The following is a 22,794-nucleotide window of genomic DNA, read 5'->3' as shown; positions in this document are numbered from 1 at the left end:
CGGGGGACTTTGTGCACAGCCAGGGTCACGTGACCAGAGAGCAGCATGCAGAGGCTCTTCTGGAGGCACACGTGGCCATGTGGTTTCTTGAGGGTATTTGCCCGACTGTGGGAGCAGAGCGCATTGGGAGTTGGGTTACTTGCTTCCATCCCGTTGTGTAGTCCTGACTGGCCAGAAGACAGGACTGATAGGCCTGTGCCCCTGGTCACACCACCCATGACACACCTACGAGCATTTCCTACTCTGGGCCTTCTTGTCTACCTCTTGGGTCGCTCCCTCCTGCCTCGACTTCTGGGCTCCCGAGTTTCAGTCAGGTTACGTAGGTCTAGCCCCCGTGCTGCCCATTATTCTCGAGCAGGGCATGAAACTCTCTGAGCCAAAGTTTTCTCCACCATAAACTGAGGCTATCAGCAAATTTGTGAGGGGCTGTGAGGAACAAATGTCCGTGCAGAGCCTTAGGGCAGAACCTAGCGCACTGAGAGGCACGATGCATGCTGTCTCTCACCACTGGCATGTGGGTCCTTCTCTCTCGTTTCTCGTATTCGTGAAGATTTGACTTGCCTGTGTCTGCTCACCCTTGGGGCTGGTATTGGACTCGACTGATACTAAGTGATGTGGGGCTGAAACAGCCTTTGTTCCTGACAGTATGAGTGATGGGGACGTGGGAGAAGGTATTCTCTCTTGTGCTTTGTCTTGTTTTTTATTGAGCCCCCCACAAAACAACGCCTGCTTCTGACCACACAGCAGCAGGTGGAATTAATCGTGTCTGGAATATGGTATTCCCTCTCCCGAAAGGAAAATGTCAGAGAAATAAAGTGGAACCAGAATTAGCAATCATGCATTTTTGCCCCTCGTTTTCGTTTTGCACCAAAGCTTCTTGTAGTCTGTCCTCCTGGCTTGTATACACCACCTGTGAGGCGATTTTTGCCCCATCTCCCGTGAAACCAGAGGCATTCAGGCCACCCTCGTCCAGGTCCCTGATGTTCGGGCGTCTGTTTTATTTACGTGTTCTCCCACCAAGCGAAGATGGGACCCTTGGATGCTATAGCATGATCTATGTCCTCCGTCCAGAAAATGTCTCCCCCACCCCCCGAGCTGTAAGTGGAGCTAAGGAGGTCAGAAAGCAGGAGGCAGACGTTAACAGATGACCCCGAGTCTACTGTGAGAGAACGTGGTGCACTGCTGCTCTGCCCTTCCAGGGCCACCATCTGATAAAAGGGATCTCAGTCCCGGTTCCATACGTATAAATATAGATGATTATTTCTGGCGATTTCAAAAAGAGTTGTCATAAGCAGGAACTGCGGGTTTGACTTGGGAAAGTAAAGAGAGGCCGCCTCCGGCTCTTCTCAGCTCCCCTTCCTGTCCTTTTCTCCACAGTTCGCAAAGGTTACCGGATTCAGGCTGACAAAGAGAGAGACTCCATGAAGGTCCTGTACTACGTCGAGAAGGAGCTGGCTCAGTTTGATCCAGCCAGAAGGCTGCGAGGCAGATGTGAGCATCTGTTAGTGCCACGGGACCCGGGCTTCACGGCTAAAGGGGGCTTGGGGATTCCCAAACTTGGGCAGCCCTGAGCTCTTGGGGCTCAGGACTAGCAGGGGTGCCGGCGACGTCCTGAGGAGAGTAGCTCCGAGGGCTCAGAAGGGAGAAAAAGGGCTCCTGGTGTGAAGACGGAGCAGTCGTTACCACCTTGCTTCGTGCGGTTTCTCTCCGTGGGGCAGTCAGCTTTGCTGGCCCAGGCAGTGCTGGGGTTGCAGATGTTTTCTTCAAAGGGTCATTCCCTTCTGTTCAAAATAATGACTAAAGATGTGAGTTTTTACCCAACATGAAAACCCCCACCATTGAGCAATGGTCCAGCAGCCGACTTGCTACACGGAGGCCTCCGGGCAGCGGAAGGACAAGTCTACCAGCAGAAAAGGAGGCCTGTGTTCCTCTGAGATGCCCAACGGCAGAGACGGAGGGCTAGGAAAGAGGCTGCTGCTCTTGTCAAAAGAACTTTCCAGTTCCTGAGCTTGTAGGTGGCAGGACCCCAGCCTTCGCTCACAGCCCTCGGACGCTCCACAGCGGACACGGCTGAGTGCTGGGGTGGACTCCAGCCTACCTCGGTGACGACAGACGGCCCAGGGCAGGTCTGCCATGGACGGGCTGCTTATCGGAGGGCGCTGGCTGGCATGGTAGTGAGGTCACTACCTCTCTCTCTCTTTGAACCCTCCTCGCCTTGGAAGCGAGGAGAGACTTGATGGAACTGTTGGGGAAACAGTCCCAGACTAGAGGCGCTGTATTCAGATCAAGGACAACATATTCCTCCCAGTTTGCAAAGCTAAATTCATCCTGTCTGAGCTGCCTTCCTTGCTGCATCCTCCCACCGGCCTGCCTATAAAAAGACCGTCTCCAGACGGGAATGTCAGGAATGCAGATGTCCCGGCACTCGACAAGTTAGTTGTGCTGTGTTGTCATGGAGCCCTGGGAGGGGACAGAGACAGCCATCCAGGAGAAGGAACCTGGGGAGGAAACCTGTGAATCTCTCAGCTCAGAGAAAGAGTTAAAACCTGAGGTTGAAACTAAAGAATGGATCCGGATTTAGGTGACGTCACCAGTCTACCTGGATTGAAATGGTCTCCAGGGACGGGCTGATCGGAAGGTAATGACATCTGAACACCCAAGGGGACCTTAGCGGTGGCGGAGGTCAGCCTGCACAGTGTACAGATGAGGAAACAGAAACCCAGAGGGCTGAAGTGACCGGACCGGGATTAGAACCCAGCCCTTCTGGTTCCTAGTCCTGTGCTCTTTACACAAGGCATTTTTGAGCCGACTGATGGCTCCGTGGCTGTAGCGGCTGTTTCTGTTCAGAGATCAGAGCCTTCTACCTCCTAGGACTTCCTAGTACGTTGGAACAGAAGAGACTGAGGTGGTTGACTCCACCTCCCTCATTTTACAGAGTAGGAAGGAAGCCGAGAGGGAAAGGACCCAGTGTTGGCACCTCGGTACCCGTGCCACAACTGGAACCAAGATCTGCAACCAGCAGGTTGACGGTTCCATACTTGCATAGAGGCGAAGTGAGAATACAGTTCACTTGACTTCGCCAGGCTCTCTTTCTGAAGAGCAAAGTAAACCCTGGGACCGATCCTGGACATGGGACAGTCTTGAAGATCTCATTGTAAAATGGATCTCGTGGTTTGGGGTTGTGACGAGATTCTGTAAGAACTGGGAATGTCAGGTTCGGGAATTTGCTAGCCAGTAAGACCCTCACTTTCCTTGCCCCTGGTAAGTAGGGAGTTGCACTTGGGCTATTTTTAGTCCCGAACCCCAGCGTGGTGATCTTACAGACCACACCTCCCAGGGCCAACAGGTTCCATCTCCCGTTCTTGGAAAGTTTGTGCTGCAACAGAGTCAGGCTGGTTCCCTTACATGTTGTCTGTGACTGCTTTCACACTGCAGTGGCCGAGTCGAATAATCGTAACAGTGTGGCCTGCAAAGACTAAAATATTTAATATCTGGCCCTGTACAGAGAAAGTTTGCCTATCCTGTTCGAGAGTTACATTATTAGGTGTTTGTGAGGCAGGGATGTTGACGTTTACATTCAGTGTGGCAGAAACGATAGAACGGCATACAGCCCAGTCCGTCGCTATGAATGGTGAAACTGAGACAGCCCTCAGGATGTAGAGAAATGGAAAAGATCCCTTATTCCCTGAAGTTTAAGGAAGGTTTGGAGGCAACAATGGGATGTTTCAATAGTTTCACTTGAGGCATTTTAAAGTTCTCTTCTGTACTGCTCCCAGGAGATTAGAATTCACTGGGATCATGAGAAAAGGAAGGTTCTAGATTTAATCAGCATCTGAGCTCTTTTCCTTTCAAATGGGGACTCACTAGTCCATTCTCCTCAGGAGGAGGAAAAGGTTTGAAAATTATAATTTTCAAAACCAACTGATTACATGACCAAAATGAATGGGATTCTCAGTAATAAGCCCAGACCCTGACAAAACAGGCCCAGGAGGCTGTGTTTATGCAACGGGGGGGGGGGGGGGGTGCTCCTCCGAGAACTCCTGGGGCTACGCTACGGAAGAGAAGTAGAGGGGAACCTGAGACACGGATTTGCTGCCCACTTCCTGTCTTGGCTGACCTTCTACTCAACAGCCAAGCCTTATACTTTATAAATGTTGATTCTGATAATATTTGAAGTTCCGACCAAAGGACTTTAGAAAACAAACGGATCCAGTTGCATTACAAATAGGTTCACTAGATGCGTTTTTAAGTAAAATGATATTCAATCCATTTCAAAGTTCTGTAAACAAATGGTTGTGGTTTTTCTTTAATTGGTCCCCCCACCCCTTCCTTTCTAGACTGGGATTCTTGTCTTGTTCACAAATGCTTTTGCAAAATGCTACTTAGGCCACTTTGTAGGAAATGAGAAAACGGTGACCACGCCACCTTCTTTGTAGGAAGGGTAGAAGTGGAGGCCAGCAGGCTGGGAGTGCAGCCCGCCCCCTTCTCTTCCCATACCTCGACTCTGCTGTCCTAGCCACCCATGGCCAGACGTACCTGGAATATTCGTTAGGGGGGCAGAGAAGTTTTTGTGCGCCCTGGAAATGGACTTGGTACCAATTGGGAAGGATAGTCCACGTTCCTGGATGAACGTCCCGAAAGGGGATGATTGGATACTAGGTGTGCAGTCCCCTTGCCCCTGTGGACTGTGCTCTGGGGTGCAGGGCACATCTGAAGGACGCTGGAATGGGGTTCCTCTAAAGCATGGGGCCGCCCTGGTTTTGAAGGCCCATCCTGGGACGCGGCCACCAGTGAGGAAGATTTTGTGACCTGTGGGTTCTCTCTCGTTTTGCCCCTTTTGGCTCAAGATGCCCGGGATCATCATAGCTTTCACAGACTTCTACAAGAAGAAAAACACTGGAGCAAGGATGATGACGCCTTAGGAAGAAACCAGCTGCAAAGAGCCCAAGCTCTGGGAAACATGCCTTAGGTGGAGCAGTAACAATTATTTTCCTATTTTAAGAACAGAGCATGTAGGAAGCCTCCCTCTCTATGAGCCAGTGGGCTTCTGGACGGAGCCCGTTCCTGCTGAGCTAAGAGCACAGACAGTGCAGTTCAGGTCTACAACTAAACCAGAACAGGACTGAAGCCTTCGGGAGGGAGTTTCCCCAGAGCCGTTAACAGAGCTCCCATCCTAATACGTATAAAGCTCTGTCATGCCTGGTTTTGTCCCTGCAGATAACAACACCATCTCCGAACTCAGCTCCCTGCATGACGACGACAGCAATTTCCGCCAGGCCTACCACCCGCTGAGGAGCAAGCAGTTCCCCGTGTCCGGGGACTTGGAGAGCAATCCCGACTACTGGTCCGGGGTCATGGGAGGCAGCAGCGGGGCCAGCCGGGGGCCCTCGGCCGTGGAGTATAACAAGGAGGACCGGGAGAGCTTCAGGTACAGGTGAAGGGGCCGCACCAGGCTGCAGCTGTGGGGCCGGCGGTGAAGGGGCCGCAGCGGGCAGGCAGGGGTGGCTCTGAGACAGCTGTTTCCTGAGAGCATCTCTGTGTCCCGGTCTAGGTTGTCCTGCCACAGCTCTCTTTGGGCTGTTGAACATCCCCTTCTCATGTTTATTAAGCAAAGGGACACCTGTGACACCATGTGCAGTCGTAGCCAAGTCCCTTTGAAATGGGTACTCTGTGCTCCTTAATGAACCTTATGAACAGTTCCTTGCCTTTCTCGTAATATTTTATCGTGCATCCTCTAAAATTTCCCATCCATCACCTCCCTCATTTTTGAGAGATTTATTTGAGAGCGAGAGAGAGACCGTCTTGGTCCTTAGCACGAGTTCCGGAGAGAGCCCCGGTCGCCCCGCTTCACGGCGGTACCCGCCCCCGACCGCGCAGCCAGCCGGGGGCACCCGCTCTGCCCGGCCCCGGCCCACTCGGCGGCTAACCGCCCCCGCTCTGCCCGCAGCCAGCAGCGCTCCAAGTCCGAGATGCTGTCGCGGAAGAACTTCGCCGCGGGCGTGCCCGCCGTGTCCATGGACGAGCTGGCCGCCTTCGCCGACTCCTACGCCGCGCGCTCCCGCCGGGCCGACGGCGACAGCCACGAGGCGCGGGGCGGCGGCCGCTTCGAGCGCTCGGAGGCGCGCGCGCTGGGCGGCTTCTACCCCGACGGCTCGCCCGACGAGTACTACGGGCCGCGCGGCCGCAGCCGGGAGCCCCTGGGCGACGCGGGCCGCGCCTGGGCGCCCAGCCCCCCGCGCCGGCGGCCGGACGACGCGCCGCTGCCGCGCCTGGTGAGCCGCACGCCGGGCACCGCGCCCAAGTACGAGCACGGGCCGCGCGCCGGGGGGCTGGAGCGCCAGGCGCGGCCCGAGGGCGCCAGCCGCGGCGGCAGCCTGGAGACGCCGTCCCGGCTGAGCGCGCAGCTCGGCCGCCGCAGCGCCTCCTACTACGCCTGGTCGCCGCCCTCCACCTACAAGGCGGCCGCGCCGCAGGACGACGACGACGACGACGACGACGATGACTCCGCGGACGACCCGCTGCCGCCCTACAGCGAGCGCGAGCTGAGCCGCGGCCCGTCCTACCGCGGCCGCGACCTGCCCTACCACAGCAACTCGGAGAAGAAGCGCAAGAAGGAGCCCGCCAAGAAGACGGTGGGGCCCGGCCCGGCGCCTCCCGCGCAGGGGGGTTCGGTCCGGGGCGGCGGGGGCCGAGGGGTGGGGCGGGGAGGGGGGCCCGGCCGGGCGCCTCCCGCGCAGGGGGGTCGGGTCCGGGGCGGCGGGGCGGAGGGGGGAGCGCGGCGGCTCCGCAGACGGGGGCCCGCCCGGCCCCGCACCAGCCGCAGGCAGTGAGAAGCAGAAGGAGCAGGTGCTTCGTGGAGAGTCTCCCGCCCCCAAGCCCCGCCCTGGGAAGCAGGTAGCATCAGGCATGCGGGGCTTCGTGACCGCCGCAGACATCTGGGCGGACCTCTGAGCTCCGCGCAGAACGTTCTAGGCCTCTTGCGCCTTCCTCCCCATCCCCCACCCTTGCGGGAGGGTTTATAACTTGCGTCCATTCCCAGAGCGCTCACGGCCCAGAGGAGGTCAGTGGCTACCCTGTGTTTGAAGGACAGCTCACGTTCCTCCCCCGACGCTGCGCTGAAGGCAAACGGAATGGTGCTCCGCGCACGGGAGGGAAACCTTTTGCCGCTGCCCAGTTCATTGTCTCTTTTGTAACTGGCCTTACGGAGCTTTGATTGCTGTCTGTGTAAATGCCAAGAGCAGCCCAGTCCGTCCCTCAGCCCCCAGATGCGAGCTCCGCGGCTCAGAGCAACGCTGGGGGACAGTCGCAGATTGTCTCCGCTGCCACAGTGCCTGTCCCCCGTGCCCTGGCGGCGCCTGCGAGCCCAAGTGCTCCTGCTCCCTCCGCAGTCACCCTGCCTCTCCCACCATTTTGTTTTTCATACTTCACGGGGGACGTTTTCTTTAGCACGTAGTATGGGGAGAGAATGCAAATGGAAAAAAGTTCTTGGCCGCTCTAAAACATATCTCTTGTTCTCTAAAGAGAACAACGACATGGCCGTGAAGTACCATGAGCAGGGCGTGAACTTCCGCGTCATGCCGGGTTCGTGTGCGCCATCCACACTCGCTCTGCTGGAGCCGTGAGTGTTGTGGCTAGCCCTAGAGGGTGGCAAGTCGTTCTGTGGCCGTGGAACTAAGTTCTGTCAGATGTATGTTGGCTTCGGCACCAACTGAGGCTTCGGAACCGGAACCACAAGCCTAACGAGATGCCTGAGTCAGGCTGTGCCAGACTCCGGACAGGGTGTCTCTGCCCAGGGAAGCATCTGTTACGTTGTGTTGGGTTTCTTTAACCATTGTGTGGTTTAACGTTGTGCCCTTTCTGCTCTTTTCCAGAGTGACTTTCCAACCAGGATGTCCCTTGTGGTCTGATGTTTGTTTTGAAGACACTTCTCGGGGTGACTAGAAATCAGAAGCAGACCACTGGGACAAGACACAAACCTAAGAGCCAGCAGGCCCGGGACCTTCTCTGGCCACCACCTCGGAAGATTTGCTGATCTTTGCTTTGGCAAGGGATGGGGGGCAGCCTTTAAGGAAGGCTGATTCCAAACCTCAGCGTACATCCAACTAGTATGCGAAACTCAAGAAGATGACTATGTGTGAGAACATTCCCACACATGGAGTGTCTTAGCCACTGAGTTCATCCTGCCTGATGTTCTTCCGTAGCTGAACCAGGATTCCTTTTCCAGTTCTGAAAGGGAGTTAGCTCTGGACTGCGATTCTCTAGAAACTGCCTCGTCCTCCAGTATGTTCCTTCTATGCGTCCTGTGCTGTGCTTAGAGACAGAAAAACATTACTGCTATTAGAAGAAGGTCTTGTACTGACAACGGAAGATAGCTTTAGGCAAAATACACCTTTTATCCCCATCTCCTCCCAGTCATGAGACTATTGTTACACTAAAATCAGAGGGCCCTTAGTGAGCTCAGTGACAGTGACCTGCAGGCCAATCACAGAAACGACTTCAATTTGCTGTTTTGAATGACAGCTCTTGAGTGGCTAGAACAAGACAAAAGAGAGTCTCCCTTTTTGAAAAGCGGTGTTAAGTGCTATTTCTTTTTCCATTCTGAGAACTTAAACTGCTTTTTCTCTTTCCGCTGTGCACGGTGACATCCGAGTCTTGGACGTTAAGGGCTCTCTTCGTCCTCCCTTCTCCTGGACTTTCCACACGGTGCCACTCACAGAGCCCCACTTCCCTCTGCACTCTGATTAAATTGTCATCAGGTGCCTTTCGAAAAATGCTTAAAATGCACACATGAAAGAGAGGAGGAAGGAAAAAAAGAAGGAGAAAGCAGTTATGCAAAATAGAGAAGAATGACTAAAGAATTTAAGAGGAAAAGAATCTGTGATCTCACTCTATTTTGAACGTGGGCCATTTCCCCCACAAATTCAGACCCAGTCTTCTCTGGTTTTGTACTTCACTCGCCATGAGTTGTTCCTGCCGTCCCAGCTCTGTCATTCCGGGACCCCAGGGATGGGTGGAACGTGCGTCCCTTTGCCTCACCAGGCTGCTGCTCCAGATGCGTTGGGAAACGAGTGGTCTTGTTCTCTCAGGAAGGAGCACTTCCCAGTCCCACCCTGGCCTAAATGATAGATTTTGCCTCAATCCCAAAGCTAGATATTTCCGGATTTTGCAGTTTGTACAGATTGCAAGAAATGGCCACACTTTCTTCCCTTCTCAGCAAGAGGTACAGTCCGTTTCTCCACCCATCCGATCTGGGATGGGCCAAGTGACTTGCTTTGGCCAGTGGCCCAAGACAGATGTAACACAAGCAGAGTCCTGAACAATTCTTGTGCGTGGCGCCTATCTTCTCTTGCAGTCGCCACGAGGTAAACAAGCCTGGGCTGGTCCCTCGGCCCAGTTCCCCGTCCATCCTGATAGCCTGCCGAGTCTCAGCTGATTGCAGACAGCTGTGTGAGCCGCCAAGCCTGACGGGACAACTGCCTAGCTGAGCCCAGCCCAAATTCGTTCCAACCCAAAGCATGAGAAGTGGGTGCACCCTTTAAATGTTCATTTCTCTTCAAGGACAAGCTGTTTCTCCTCTCGGTGTTCCTCCCTTAATCCCCGACTCCATCTAACCTTCGTGTCTCACAGTCTCCACTTTCTTTGGCAAACGTCTGCCACAGCTTTTCACCCTGCACCATCATGGTGGGACACATGGTTGGATCAAAAAATCACTGGGGGACAATGATGCTTGGCCTCCCAGCAGTGGTCAACTTTCTGTCTTCGAGTCCATGGGAAACCACCGAAGATTTCTTCTTCAACATCTTCTTGGTCTTGTCCAGAGCCACCTGACCGGAGCTGGGCCCTAGTCTCAGAGCACCATTCCACTGGACTCTTTACTTCGCGGCCTGTCCAAAACAGTCCTACATGTGCAAGGAAATAAAGAAGTGGCTGGTGACAGTCAGGAGGATGAGTTGCTCTCCTTGCCTGGAGGAGACCTGGCCTACCAAAGGACTTTGCGGTGGCTTTGGTCTGAGAGGAGCCAGGGACAGCTCAGCCCAGTGCTGGCACTTCCAAGGGCAGGAAGACACATGCCATAACCTGGTGCTGAGTGTTAGGCTTGCTGGTGTCCCTGGCCTCTGAGAGCTTAGGTCTCGTCTGTTTGGGCCCCACATCAGATGGGAAAGATGACTAAACATCGTCATTTCTTAGTCACCAGCTTTGGATTCCAACTTGTTCAGGCAATCCTGGAGAATAGTGGGTAGCTGCAGAGCTATTATCTCTTCAACTGAGCACTGTGTCAGGCTTCTCTCCACCAAAGAGCCCCATAGCACCAGCTGCAGAGACCAGACATATTGCTTTTGTTAGCCAAGGGCATGTAGGATTTTGGAGATGGTTTGGGGAGTCATAGGGAAAGAATTACTAAAATTGGAAACCTGCAATTCCAAAGACAACAAAACTATAGACAGACCATACACTAAGAAAACATGAAGACAACAGGCTCCTGAAATAACCTGGGGAGATGGGACCAGGTTGTCCCCTGTAGGGCTGCATAAATCCCTGAAATTTCCAGAGAGAGAGAGAGAACACTGTTGTTTCTGGGTATGTGGATAGAGACAAGAACTGGCTGGACAAGTAAGGCAAAGCTGGCCATCCTCGGCACCCCGGCTTTTCCCAGTGGGTCCTTTTGTTTTTCCCTGAGTAGTGTTTCCCACAGAGGAAGGGCTTATACATATTAGCTTCCTTCCTAGCTTTTACTGGGGGTACAGAAGGTCTTGCATAAGACACGATCTCTGTCCATTGGGACCCTGCCGTTGAAGAGCGGAAATAAGACATGCCCAAGAAAGAAGTAGGAGATTTTATGCATATAATGTGAAATATTGCTATGGATAACAACAAACCCAGAGAATTAAAGTTTTTAAATTTAAATGGGTATATTTTGATATTTAAATGTTGTGTGTGTTTGTCTATCCATTGTGTTTAAAGATAAGCTCAATGTTCTGAAAAGCCAGTCTTAAAAAAAGCTCTGACTGGAAGAGATGAATTAGGATGGGGAGGGGTGCGAGGTAAAGGGCCCAGAGGGATGATGCCGGAGCTGCTGTGTGCCTGTGAGTCACAGCTGAGTCAGGGATGTGTCGGATAAGGGGGTGTGGATGCAGGTGGCAAGAGGTGTTCCCGAGAACAGCTTCATTAGGCCATGCATAGGTTCACTAGGAAGCTGGGGACATTTTCCCCGGACCTGAGGGTACGTTCAGCTGATCCTCCCAGGCACGCTCACAGGGAACTCGGCATCTGCTTTTCCGGGGGCTCAGTTCTGCAGCCGTGAATGCTGCTGGCCACCCTCCCCAATGCAGAGAAAGTCTGGCAGAGTTAACGGGCCTCTCGTCTCCCTTCACGTCACCCTCACTCAGCACCTGGGGGCCCTGCCACTCTAGCCCGAGGCACTCCATGCGGAAAACACCTAGCCCTGCCTGTAAGTATTTCTAAACACTCTGAAAGACAGCACAAGGGTAACCTGCCTGGGTTACCTGATTACCTTCAGAGGCTGACGTTGTAGATATTGTTGTGATCCATCCCTTCTCTTTATAGACGGAGAAGTAAACCATCACTGCCATTAGTGAAGTTGCAAATCTCATTAGGCCTTTGGATTCCAAGTCTATAAATCTCTTCTGCTGGACCAGTGTTTCCCCAAATTTCCTAACCATACAAATTCTGCGATTGCTGTTAAAAATAATACTGCCTGGCCCCACCCGCCCTGGAGATCGATTAGGTGGATCTGGAGTGAGTATGGGTTCTTTTAACACATATTTCAGAAGAGCCCTGTGATCAGATGCATTTGGGAAATGCGGCCCTAGATGGGTCACACCTGCGGTGTGCCCCGAGCAGCTGGTGCTCAGGCTTCCTGGGGCTCTGGGGACGGCTGCAGAGGCCCCCTTACTCCCCCAGGGCTGGCGATGGTGCAGCGCCCAGAAGTCTGGTGGCCACGGTGGTGACTGGCTCACCGGGGTCCAGAGGGAGGAGAACTCTGTGAGGCAGTGAGAAAGGAAGGCTGGAAATACCCCCCAGGAGCCGGTTCTAGATGTTTCTAATCCTAGAATAATGATCTATTGTAACGATCTCAGATCTGACAACAGGAATTACAAGTAATTTTCTCATTCCCTTGATGTCATTCTGAGCAAAACTTAGATCATGAGCAGAAAGAAAAGAGGCCACTGGGGAAATGGCAAATCATTTTTTGAAGTGTTCAAAAATATTTGAAGTTGATCAGCCTGGCTGGTCGACTCCCACTTCCACCTTAACGACCCAAGCGGGTGGGCAAGAACAAGAAAATCTACATTATATATACCCTCCGTCCAACATCAGATTTAGATGCTGCCAAAATCTCGCTAGAGTTTAAAATTTGATTTATAGGATGTGGAGATCCAAGTTCACTAAAACAGGGCCCCAGGTACTCCCAAGTCCTGGAGGAAAAAAGTGCCTGGTTTTTCCTGCTCGGGTCCTACCTCCCCGTCAGCCGGGAAGCTGGTCCACGGAGCTTACGTGGAACAGACATACTGTTGAGCTGCTCAAAGCAGCATCCTGAGTTCTGGCCCTGCCCGAAGGCGGTAAGTTCACTATGGACAGCATTTGTGTTGTTTTTATGGTGCATTGCTGTTCACAGAGCGCTTCCACAGGCATTATATCCTTTGATCCTAACACCCTCTTGCAAGGGGGATGCTGTGGCTTCCTCATCGAGAAAAGCTGAGCGATTTGCCGATAGTCCAAAGGTGTTTCAAGTTGTACAGCCAGGCCCTCTGCCTGTCTAGGGTTGTTCCCCCACAACTGCTGCCACACCACGGGACTGCTACCCGGCTGATCCGCCCCTGGTGCAGACAGCCCTGGACCCCGTGCTCAGCCACACGCCGCCGGCACCTCGAGGCCGCGAACTTGGACAGCCCAGCACCACTCCTCCAACGGAGCTCTGCGTGGGAGCCAGACCCCCTCAAGGACGGTTTCTCTTTCACTAGCTGTGCTGCGAGGGGAAAAGGCTTTGACAACAAGCTGCTTCAGGTCCCTTTCTGAGGAGGCATTTCTGAGCCAAACTACAAATTCATCTAGACACGGGATGCTGGGGTTCAGGGGCAACCCGCTTAGAAATGAACCATCTGGCACCTTCACTGCATTTAGGGATTAGACACTCTCCAATGAGAACTTTCCCTTTGGGAACACACAAGAGAGGAACAGAAGGAGCAACAAGACAAAGGGGTCAGAAATCTGTGTCACGAGAGTCACCTGCCCAGTTCCTTTGTGCCTTGTCTGTGGCATCAAACCTAAAATGTTGTATCACTCTTGCCCATGATTTTTTTCAGTGTCAAACAGATAAAGTGAATTTGCTTGTCATGTTGTAATCTAAATAAAGTATTTCACCTACATTTGTTATCAAGAACTCATAATTAACACGGCGATGTTTAATCGTGATCTGATATGAAATGACCTCAGCAGGAAAAAAATCACACAGGACTGCCTCTGATTGTTTTAAGTACTGTAACAGAGGGTTAAATGTCATGGGATTGTAGGGGAGCCTAAGTAGTGTTCACAGACTTTCATAAGCTGCGGCCTGGATGGGTTTCTGTTGCCGCACTCACTACTCTCCACACACTAACGTTCAGGAAAACAGAGGAGTAGGAAAGATGGTGGACAATGTGATGGGACCTTGCTCATTTCAAGAAGGGCACAAGTATTTGCTTGCTAGAAACAGCACTTGGGTAAGGGGGGAAGGAAGCTGTGGGAGGATATTTTAAGTTCCGAAGGGATCTGAAAAATTCTACAGCATCATAATTCAGAGAAGGCCACTTAAAACCTTTGTTAGCAAAAGAAGAGATAAGTACTTCAGGGATGTATTACTCTTTTCTTACTAGCAGGGCCCTATCAAGGGAATCTTGTATTTTAGAGTCCCAGTTGAATACAAAGCCTGTCCACTTGCTTGAAGCATCTGGACTCAGTTCTCTTAGTAGTGAACTTAAAAATGTTCACGTGTAGATTTAACTTAAAGATAGACTCCAAAACAGTATAACTCTGATTACTTCCTTTGGACTTGCTGCTGTTTTGTCCCTTGTTTTAATTTTATCTTGCTTTTTCACCTTTATAAAATACTATGCTTAGAAAAATAAAATATCAATTTATAAAGTGTTGAGAGTCACCTACCTGTTTTTTCTACACATCTCTTCTTTTTGCATTTCAGGTCTTCTTTTGAAATCTTTCCCCTCTTCCTGAAGGAAGCTTTCTCTAGTGTGGTCTTTTGGTAGGATACTCTATCCGTTTTTGTTTATCTAAAACAGTCTTTAGATCATTCTTGTTCTTGAAAGATAATTTCACTGAGTAGACAATTTTAAACTAGTCAACCATTTTAAGCCAATTTTCCCTTAGCACACTGAAGATATTAGTGTATTCTCTTCTGGCTTTTATTGTTGCTTATAGGTCAGTTATCAATCTAATTATCCTTCCTTTGTAAGTAATCTGTCTTGCCTCTCTGGCTATTTTTAAGATTTTCTTTTTGTCTCTAGTGTTCTTTGGTTTAATTAACACGGTGTGGATTTCTTTTTTACTTATGCTGATTGGGACTTGTTGTGCTTCCCAAACCTATGGATTGGATTTTCCATTAACAATGGAAAACTCTTAGTTATTAACATGTCAAATATGTCTCCTCTCTAAGCTTTCTTTTGAGAATTCCATTAAATGTATGTTAGGCCTTTCCATTCCATCCTCCATACTGCTTAAGCTATCTTTCGTATTTTTAATCTCTTTGTCCTTTTGTGCTGTATTCTGGGTAATTTCTTCAAGTTTATCTTCCAGTTCACTATTTTCCTCTTCAATTGGCTCTAATCTCCTTGTTCGAGTTTTAATTTCAATTAGTAAATTTTTCATTTCTAAAAGCTCAGTTTAGTTCTTTTTCAGATTTGCATGGTCATTGTTGATACTGTGCTGCTCCTTATTCTTGTAGATAATTCCCTCTTATTTTCTTGACTACCTCAAGTGTACTAATTTTATACTTTATTTATATATATAAATATAAATATATATATATATAATATATATATATTTATATATAAAATATAAATATATAAAGTATAATATTTATACTTTATACCAGTAACTCTATCTGCAGTCTTCATAGGTTTTTGAAGTGTGTTACTTTTGCTAACTCTCATTTGTGGTTTCTTATTTCCTTACATGTTTTGTAGTTGGTTTTTTTTTTTTTTATGGACTCAAGTTTGGTAGAATGCCATGGACCTTTGTTGCTCCTAACCTGTCCTCCTTCTCTCCATAATGACTCCACAAATACACAATAACTCTTTTGGAAGGCCCAAGAGAAATGAGTAATTGAGTGAAGAGGGAATGGAAGTGCTAAGTGGGGTAAATCTAAGAGGCACATGCATTTCTCTCTGGTGCAAGCTTCCAGACTAGAATGAGCCTAAGATAAAAGAGAACAAGAAGATTTAACTTTGCATGTTGTTCATATTTTTTAAAAGATTTTATTTATTTATTTGACAGAGAGAGATCGCAAGTAGGCAGAGAGGCACGCAGAGAGAGAGAGGAAGAAGCAGGCTCCCCGCTGAGCAGAGAGCCTGATGCGGGGCTCAATCCCAGGACCCTGAGATCACGACCTGAGCCAAAGGCAGAGGCTTAACCCACTGAGCCACCCAGGTGCCCTATTGTTCATATTTTGATAATTATAAAAGAATCACTACTTTAATTCTAGAAATAAGATTATTTGAAGGTGAACAGTGAACAGAAGTCCATATATTTAGTCGAATGACCAAAGAAATTATGGATCCATATTCTATTCAAAAAACAGAGAAGGATGAAACCCAGAGGATGGATTAGAACTAGGCACTTGTGGGGGAAAATATGTTGTCTTATGTTTACACCCTATCGATTCCCATTTGTCTAATGTAGAAGTCATATTTTTATATACACTCAATTCATGAAATAAAGAACTAGGCTTAACTAGGTTTCGGAAAGCTTCTGAGAAATCTTGACAGATACATCCTAATAATACTTATCACACCACTTAAGAGAAAGATTTTCTGCTGAATTTGGTTTTAAGCATTTCCTGAAAGCTTGTCAGGCGGTCTGAGATGACTCACAAAACACAGCAGGAGGTAAAGCCACAGCTAGCAAGGCCGCTCCAGAGAAGGCCAGTGCCTTGGCCTGACGCGCCATCTCGTGGCCCACATCCAAGGGGCTACCTTGGGTACCTGATTTCCAGGACTCAAGGTATTGGAGAGAGGTGTTCCTCACATTATTCATGAGGTGTCTTCTTAAAAGACCATGTATGAACTCACTTCTGGCAAATGAAACTGAAGTGCATTAGGAGATCTTTTATTTAGAAGTGCTGAGTGTTCCTGTATGTTTTTCAAGTGTAGACCTTGTCCTCGTACATTTTCGGGGCAGACTTCTGTGCATACCATGTGGGGAAAATCTCAGGCTTCTTCTTTGGGACCAAGTGAGAATGAGGCACATGCCTCCTTTAATTTAAAGCTATTTTAAAGTGTGCTTCTGATCACCATTGAGTTACAAGTCTTTTCTGAAGTCAGGTCAGACTCTGATACTACAGAGATACAGTGAAGCCATTTTCTCATTAATGAGCAAATATTATGTCACTGAAATGTGCAACCAAACAGTCCATTCCCTGGCATTTGGTGGTAAAAAGATGAATATCTCTCTCTCTCTCTCCCCCCCTCCCTTCTTCCCTCCCCACCTTCTCTTTAAAACAAAACAAGACAAAACAAAAACACAAACAAACAAAAAAAACAAACCAGAGAAAACTCTATAGTCTCTTGTATTTCAAGAATTTTTAAATACAACCCTTGCTCTCAGGAGACGTGTTCTTATATTTCTTTTGCATATCTTGCCCAACAGCCCAGCAACAATGCATCCTTCCTGGCTCATTTTGGTTTTTTCTGGAGATGACCAGTCTCCAGCAGAGCAAAGCCAGAGAGATATATATGCTGACTGCTGTTTACCACGGTTCTTACACAAGATCTCTGTTTAACTCTGTGGAGTTCATTTATAATAGATATACTAGCATCCCTCCTCCCCCACAGCCTCTTGGTGTTGCTGCTATGGTCCCAGAAACTGGCTTTTCTCACTCCTTCATGTCAGAGAGACATGAATTCCCAGCTGAAGTCTTTCCTTCGGCACAGATATTAGTCAAAAATCTTTTGGTTGCAAATAACAGAAAGCCAACTCAGACTAGCTGGGAAAAAAAGAGGGGGTGCAGGTAGTTTATTAGAAAGATCCTGGGGTGGCTCACGCGATGCCGTAGGAACGGAGGGAAAATCTGGGTTTAATGTAGTCAGAGTCTCTCTATGTCCATCACTCACATCTACTTATTTTTTACATATAGATTTTTCTCCCGGTGAGGACAGACCGTTTCTACGAGGCGGGAATGAAGACACGAGCAGTCCAGGAGTCACAGTCTTCCCGCTTCCGTGACAAGATAGCTGAAAGGCCTCACTCATGAGAACAACGAGGAAAGGCTGTGGCTGACCCATAGGGAGTCATGTGCCCATCTCTGACCGAATCACTGTGGCCAGGAAGGTGGCAAGTCCACTTATGACCAGGAAGATGAGATTCTCTGAAGGACTAGAGAGTGGGCGAACATTTCTCCAAAGGAGAGAGGGGCTACTAATAGGAGTGGGATATGCAATGTTGTGCAGACAAAACAGTAACAACAACAGGTTTCCACTAATAAATCAAAAAGGATTCTTTTCTTTCACTTAAATTAAATTTAGTTAATATACAGTGTATTGTTAGTTTCAGGGGTAGAATTTAGTGATTCATCAATTGTATATAAAACCCAGTGCCTGTCACATCAAGTGCCCCCCTTAATGCCCATCCCCCAATCACCCTATCCCCCTCCACCTCCCCCTCCAGCAACCCTCAGTTTGTTCCCTAAGAATTTCTTATGGTTTACCTCCCTCTCATTTTTCATCTTATTTTACTTTTCCTTTCCTTCCTTTATGGTCAGCTGTTTGGTTTCTTAAATTCCACAGATGAGTGAAATCATGTATTTGTCTTTTTCTGATTGAGTTATTTTGCTTAGCATAATGCCCTCTAGTTCCATCCCTGTCATTGCAAATGGCATGATTTTATTCTTTTGGACAGCTGAGTAATATTCTATTTTACATATATCTGTGTACACAAACACACACACACACACACACACACACACACACCTCTCACATCTTCTTTCTCCAACCGTCTTTCGATGGCTGTATGGACATTTGGGCTCTTTCCATGGTTTGGCTACTGTGGACGTTGTTGCTACAAACATTGGGGTGCAGGTGCCCCTTAGAATCTCTATTTGTATCTTTGGGGTAAATACCCAATAGTGCGGTTGCTGGGTCCTGGGGTAGCTCTATTTTCAACTTTTTGAGGAACCTCCATGCTGTTTTCCAGAGTGGCTGCAGCGGCCTGCATTCCCACCCACAGGGAAGGAGGGCTCCGTTTCCTCGGCACCCTCGCCAGCACTTGTCATTTCTTGTGTTCTTGACACTAGCCATTCTGACTAGTAATTTGATATCTCACTGTGGTTTTCATTTGAATTTACTGATGCCAAGTGATGTTGAGCACCTTTTCAAGTGCCTCTGGACAGATATGTCTTAACAGATTCTGGAGGAGAAAAATCTATGAAGAGTTTTTCCCTCAAGAGAAGTGAGCACCATGTACAAAGTTTTCCTCATGAGCACCTGGGGAGTCCTCATTTTCCCAAGACTCTTCAGATTTAAATAATTCTATTAAGTTAAGGTGGATTTTCATAAGGATCCAAACCCTGGTGACTCAGAACTGTTCATGGAGAATTTTGAAAAGGAAACTTCTTCTCCAGCCATTTGAGGGCTTTTGTGTCCACTTTCAGAGCTTCAGAGAGAAAAGTCTTTAAGAATTAGCAAACAACTCCTTTTATCACAGCAAACGTGTCTCTCATTCCAAGAAAATTATCAGCACATTTTTATCTCCCAGAGAAATTCAGGACTAAATAAAATGTTTTAAATTCTTGACTTTGGGAGACCAGCATTTTTTATAAAGCTGCCCAATGCTCCTCACAGTTTGAGAAAGGAAAAAAAAAAAAATCTACCTAGAGACCCTCAGGGTAGCACTGTACGGGGTAGCAGGGAGCTACTCATCTCAGCCTTGAAGTAGAAGGTGCTGGCGCACGAGGAACGGGGCCCCGGGCTGTGTGCCACGAACAGATGGGTTCCTGGGCCCCTGGATCCAGGCACAACGGAATAAAATGAAGCAAAAATTAATTAATTCATTCATTAATTAAACTAGCAGCACACAGTTCATTCGAGACGGCAAGCACAAAAGCCACATCACATCTTGGTAATGACCCTCAGTTCCGAAATTCCATGTGTGCGAAAGTTTCCTAAGCAGAAAACTCAAACAACAAAGAGTTCATCCAAAATTAAGATGCGTGGCAAGACTAATAAGGTCTGACCTTGTCCCTCCCTGCTGAAAACGTTTCTGGCTCCCCATGGTCTTTGGGACACAAAACCAAGTGCCTGAGAACCGATAGGAGGTTCTCTGCAGGTTCTCTGTGATCTGCCCCCTCCCCCGCCCTTCCCGCTGCTGCAGCTCGAGGGCCGGTGTCTGCTTCCGTGGATGCGGAACGGCTGGTCGCATCTGAACCCACGGTGAGGTTTGGCATCTCTGCGCCTGGACGGCGGAATGCCTTCTTCTCTGTGCGTTTTCCTATGCGCGCTTTAGGGTTCAGTTTGGGTGTCAGGGCCTCTAGGAAGCCCTGCCCTCACCTCGCTGAGCTAAGAGCCCGGTGTCATCCTCCCAGCACTGTTGAACCTGTCGCCGCAGCCAACACAGTACTCCACGTCGGTCTCCTTTTGTGTGCGTCCGCCCCAGCATGCAAGTGCTTTGCATGTGTTCTGTGTCCTTCAGGTCACCGTGGTGTACGGCACACCGCAGGCTGCCCCGTGTTCGCTCCGCTAAACCAGAGCAGGACCATTTCTGACGTTCTGAAAGCTCTGACCTCGGGAGGGCTAGAGGCCAGGCACTGCCATGTGGCTGAATGACCCGACCCTTACACATCCGGGTCATCTCTCAGCCAGGACAAACGATCTCGGTCACTTTGGGGCTTTCGTCTTTGCTGTATGCTAGAGCAGAGCTTGGAAAACTTTTGAAAGAGATTTGCAAAACAAGACAAAACAAAACCAAAAACCAAAAACCAAAACAAAACAAAAAACCTGCTTTCACAATGACATACAAGCTAGCGAGGTTGGTGGGAAGGAGATGGGGACTGTTTTCACTTATAAGCCATGGGCGAGAGACCGAAGATTTTTGGGGTAGGAACACCCGAGGTGCCCTGGGCTGGCCGCTAACCTCGGCGCTCAGTTCAGCTGAGGACTCACATCCACAGATGTGACTGAAGAGGCCGCGGGTGAGACACGAAGGAGGCAACTGGCCCGGAGATGAGCTATTCGCGGCGTTTTCACCAATGGCTAGACGAGGGATTTCTATGCCCAAGATCGAGAGAACCACACAAGAGTAGAAGCTACATCTACAAAGTAGAGACATGAGGATTAGACAACTGGGGGGCTTGGAGGACACCCTCTCCCGGTCACGGGGAGGATGAAGCATGTGCAACTAAAAATATGCTCAAACTCGGTGCCTGCTGTGGTCCCGGAGTCTGTTCCCTTCCTCGCCGCTGTGTCTGGGCCTCCGTTTCTTTTCGTCCAGAAGGCAACAGATCGATGTAACAGGTCGCAAACACCAGTGTTACGAGCGCCCTTCAACCTCCTTGTCTTGTAGCGTGCACCCGTTTGCCACCGGCCGGCTCAGTGCCTGCGGTCTCCAGGATCCGCCAAGGTAACGAGTGAGGGAAGAGCGCGGGGCGCCCAGGCCTGGCTTCACTGGTTCACATGGAAGGATCGGAGTGCCGGAGAGAAGAGCGCAGAGGATGATGGTCAGGATGAGCTCGAGGATTTGGAGAGTTAAACACACACAGATTTGGGGTATAACCGTCATTTATTTGAGCTCTGAGGAACATATGAAAAGAAGATTCTAAGGATTTGTTGCTGTTGTACTTATGAGTGCAATCCTCTTTGGCAATTTTGGAGAAACTTCAACATATGCAGTGATAAGGCCCTGGGGTACACTGGCTCCCTTTTTATCAAGGCCACCCTTTCGTCATCTTGCACAAAGGGATTTTTTGATGTCTTCTCTGAGGGGATGTCTCCATGCTTGACATGAGGACTGGAGGAAAAAGGCGAAGACACCCTACTGTGTACAGAAAATGGGGTGGGGGGAGCTGGTGATTTTGGAGACGGGCTCCCCAGCAGTCTCCCACATTGCACAGTGTCTCCCTGGCTCCTGTCATCTGGCCTTGGCCGTCCTGGAGTACTACCTTCCATTTCAATTGAATCTGGGACCATTCCATGGCACGTTTACATATGCCGTTATCTGATCCTTGTAACAGTTTTGTGAGGCAAGCAGAGAAGGCATTTCCCCCTCTATTTTTACATATGGGAAAATGAAGACCCCAAGAAGGGGAGCGACTCTGGCGCAGTGGCAGCGGGACTGGCTCTCACATCTCCTGAACATCTCCTGTTCATCACCCCTCAAGACACACGATCCCCGCTTGTAACCAGCGTAGAGACTGTGGGGACGCATATTCAGGAGGGAGATAAAATGAAAAGGAAACACAAAGACCCTGGGAATGGTGAGTGCCCATTAACACAGTGCGAGAGGCCGACAGCAACTTGCGTGAGAGGCTGGGAGGACCTGCAGGTCCTGATCCTAGGCCAGGGAGAGGGCAGGTCCAGAATCAAATCCCGAGAGGGGTTTATAGATTCAGGCAAGGGACCAAATCTAACAAAATAAAGTTAGAAGGGAAAAATGCAAAGTCTTAAGTGTTGATCTGAAAGATAATTGCACAGAGATGAGATGGGGAGATATTGCCGAGAATCTTTTCATTCAATCTACTTTTTTAAAAAAGATCTTATTCATTTATCTGAGAGAGTGAGAAAGAGAGAGCGCTTGATAGAGCACCAGGGGTGGGGAAAGGGAGGGGCAGAGCGGGAGGGAGAACCAGTCTCTGCTGAGTGGGGAGCCCAGTGTGGGACCCTGGGACCACGACCTGAGCCAAAGGCAGACACTTAATGGACTGAGCAACCCAGGCGTCCCTCAAGTTACTTTTAAAAGGATTGTTTGGGCACCTACCGTGTCTCTGCAATATTCTTGGCACTGAGGTTGTAACCTTAGAAAACAAGAACAAGAGAAACAAAGTCCCTAACTTCAGGGAACTCCAGTGAGAAGTCCAGGGAGGGAGACAGCCAAGATGAAAACAAGTAAATGATCTCATGCATTGTGAAGAAAATGCAGCAGAGTTACAGCCACTGACAGCGAAGAGGTGGGAAGGTTCTGGAAGGGCGGTTAGAGGAGGAGGGTCTCTCCGAGGAAGAGACTCCCCACCCCTACCTGGGGATTCAGAAGGAGCCCAGCTGCGAGGATCGCAGGAAGGTTCCAGCCTGAGGGAGAGCGAGAGAGCGAGTACAAGGGGTTTAGGGCAGGAATGACTTCAGGATGTTTGAGGAGCAGAAAGGAAGCCACCGCAGCTCGTCCTCAGTGACCTAGGAGAGAGGGGCTGTTTCAGGAGCTGCAGGGGCCAAGCCATCGAAGCCTTGAAGGCCACGCCAAGTACAGCTCACGGCTGGTCACCTTCCCCACATCGTCTTCCTTTTCTTCCCTGGCAAAAGAGTTTTACGGGAGCACTTAGCCAGACACGAAGCTTCCCAGACTTCTCTGTGGTGAGGTGCGGCC

The 22,794-nt window shown here is 49.6% G+C and overlaps 1 protein-coding gene and 1 long non-coding RNA gene across 2 annotated transcripts in view; one reads left to right on the top strand and one right to left on the bottom strand.

The window, feature by feature from the left end:
• The window catches only part of ILDR2 (immunoglobulin like domain containing receptor 2), a 54,740-nt gene extending 45,893 nt beyond the window's left edge, over window positions 1-8,847 (top strand). Inside the window, exons 7-10 of the mRNA XM_045982490.1 lie at window positions 1,378-1,491; window positions 5,218-5,434; window positions 5,948-6,632; window positions 7,872-8,847. Coding sequence (XP_045838446.1) covers window positions 1,378-1,491; window positions 5,218-5,434; window positions 5,948-6,632; window positions 7,872-7,907 — 1,052 coding nt within the window. The 3' untranslated portion in view covers window positions 7,908-8,847. The remainder of the gene's footprint in view (window positions 1-1,377; window positions 1,492-5,217; window positions 5,435-5,947; window positions 6,633-7,871) is intronic.
• LOC123927719 overlaps window positions 8,191-22,794 on the bottom strand; it is a 37,979-nt gene continuing 23,375 nt past the window's right edge. Inside the window, exon 4 of the long non-coding RNA XR_006815518.1 lies at window positions 8,191-8,310. This is a non-coding gene — a long non-coding RNA (uncharacterized LOC123927719). The remainder of the gene's footprint in view (window positions 8,311-22,794) is intronic.

This window comes from Meles meles, chromosome 17, assembly GCF_922984935.1.
Source record: "Meles meles chromosome 17, mMelMel3.1 paternal haplotype, whole genome shotgun sequence".
Lineage (NCBI taxonomy): Eukaryota > Metazoa > Chordata > Mammalia > Carnivora > Mustelidae > Meles > Meles meles.
The sequence above is the reverse complement of the archived record's forward strand: the minus strand, read 5'-3'. Positions and strand labels throughout refer to the sequence as shown.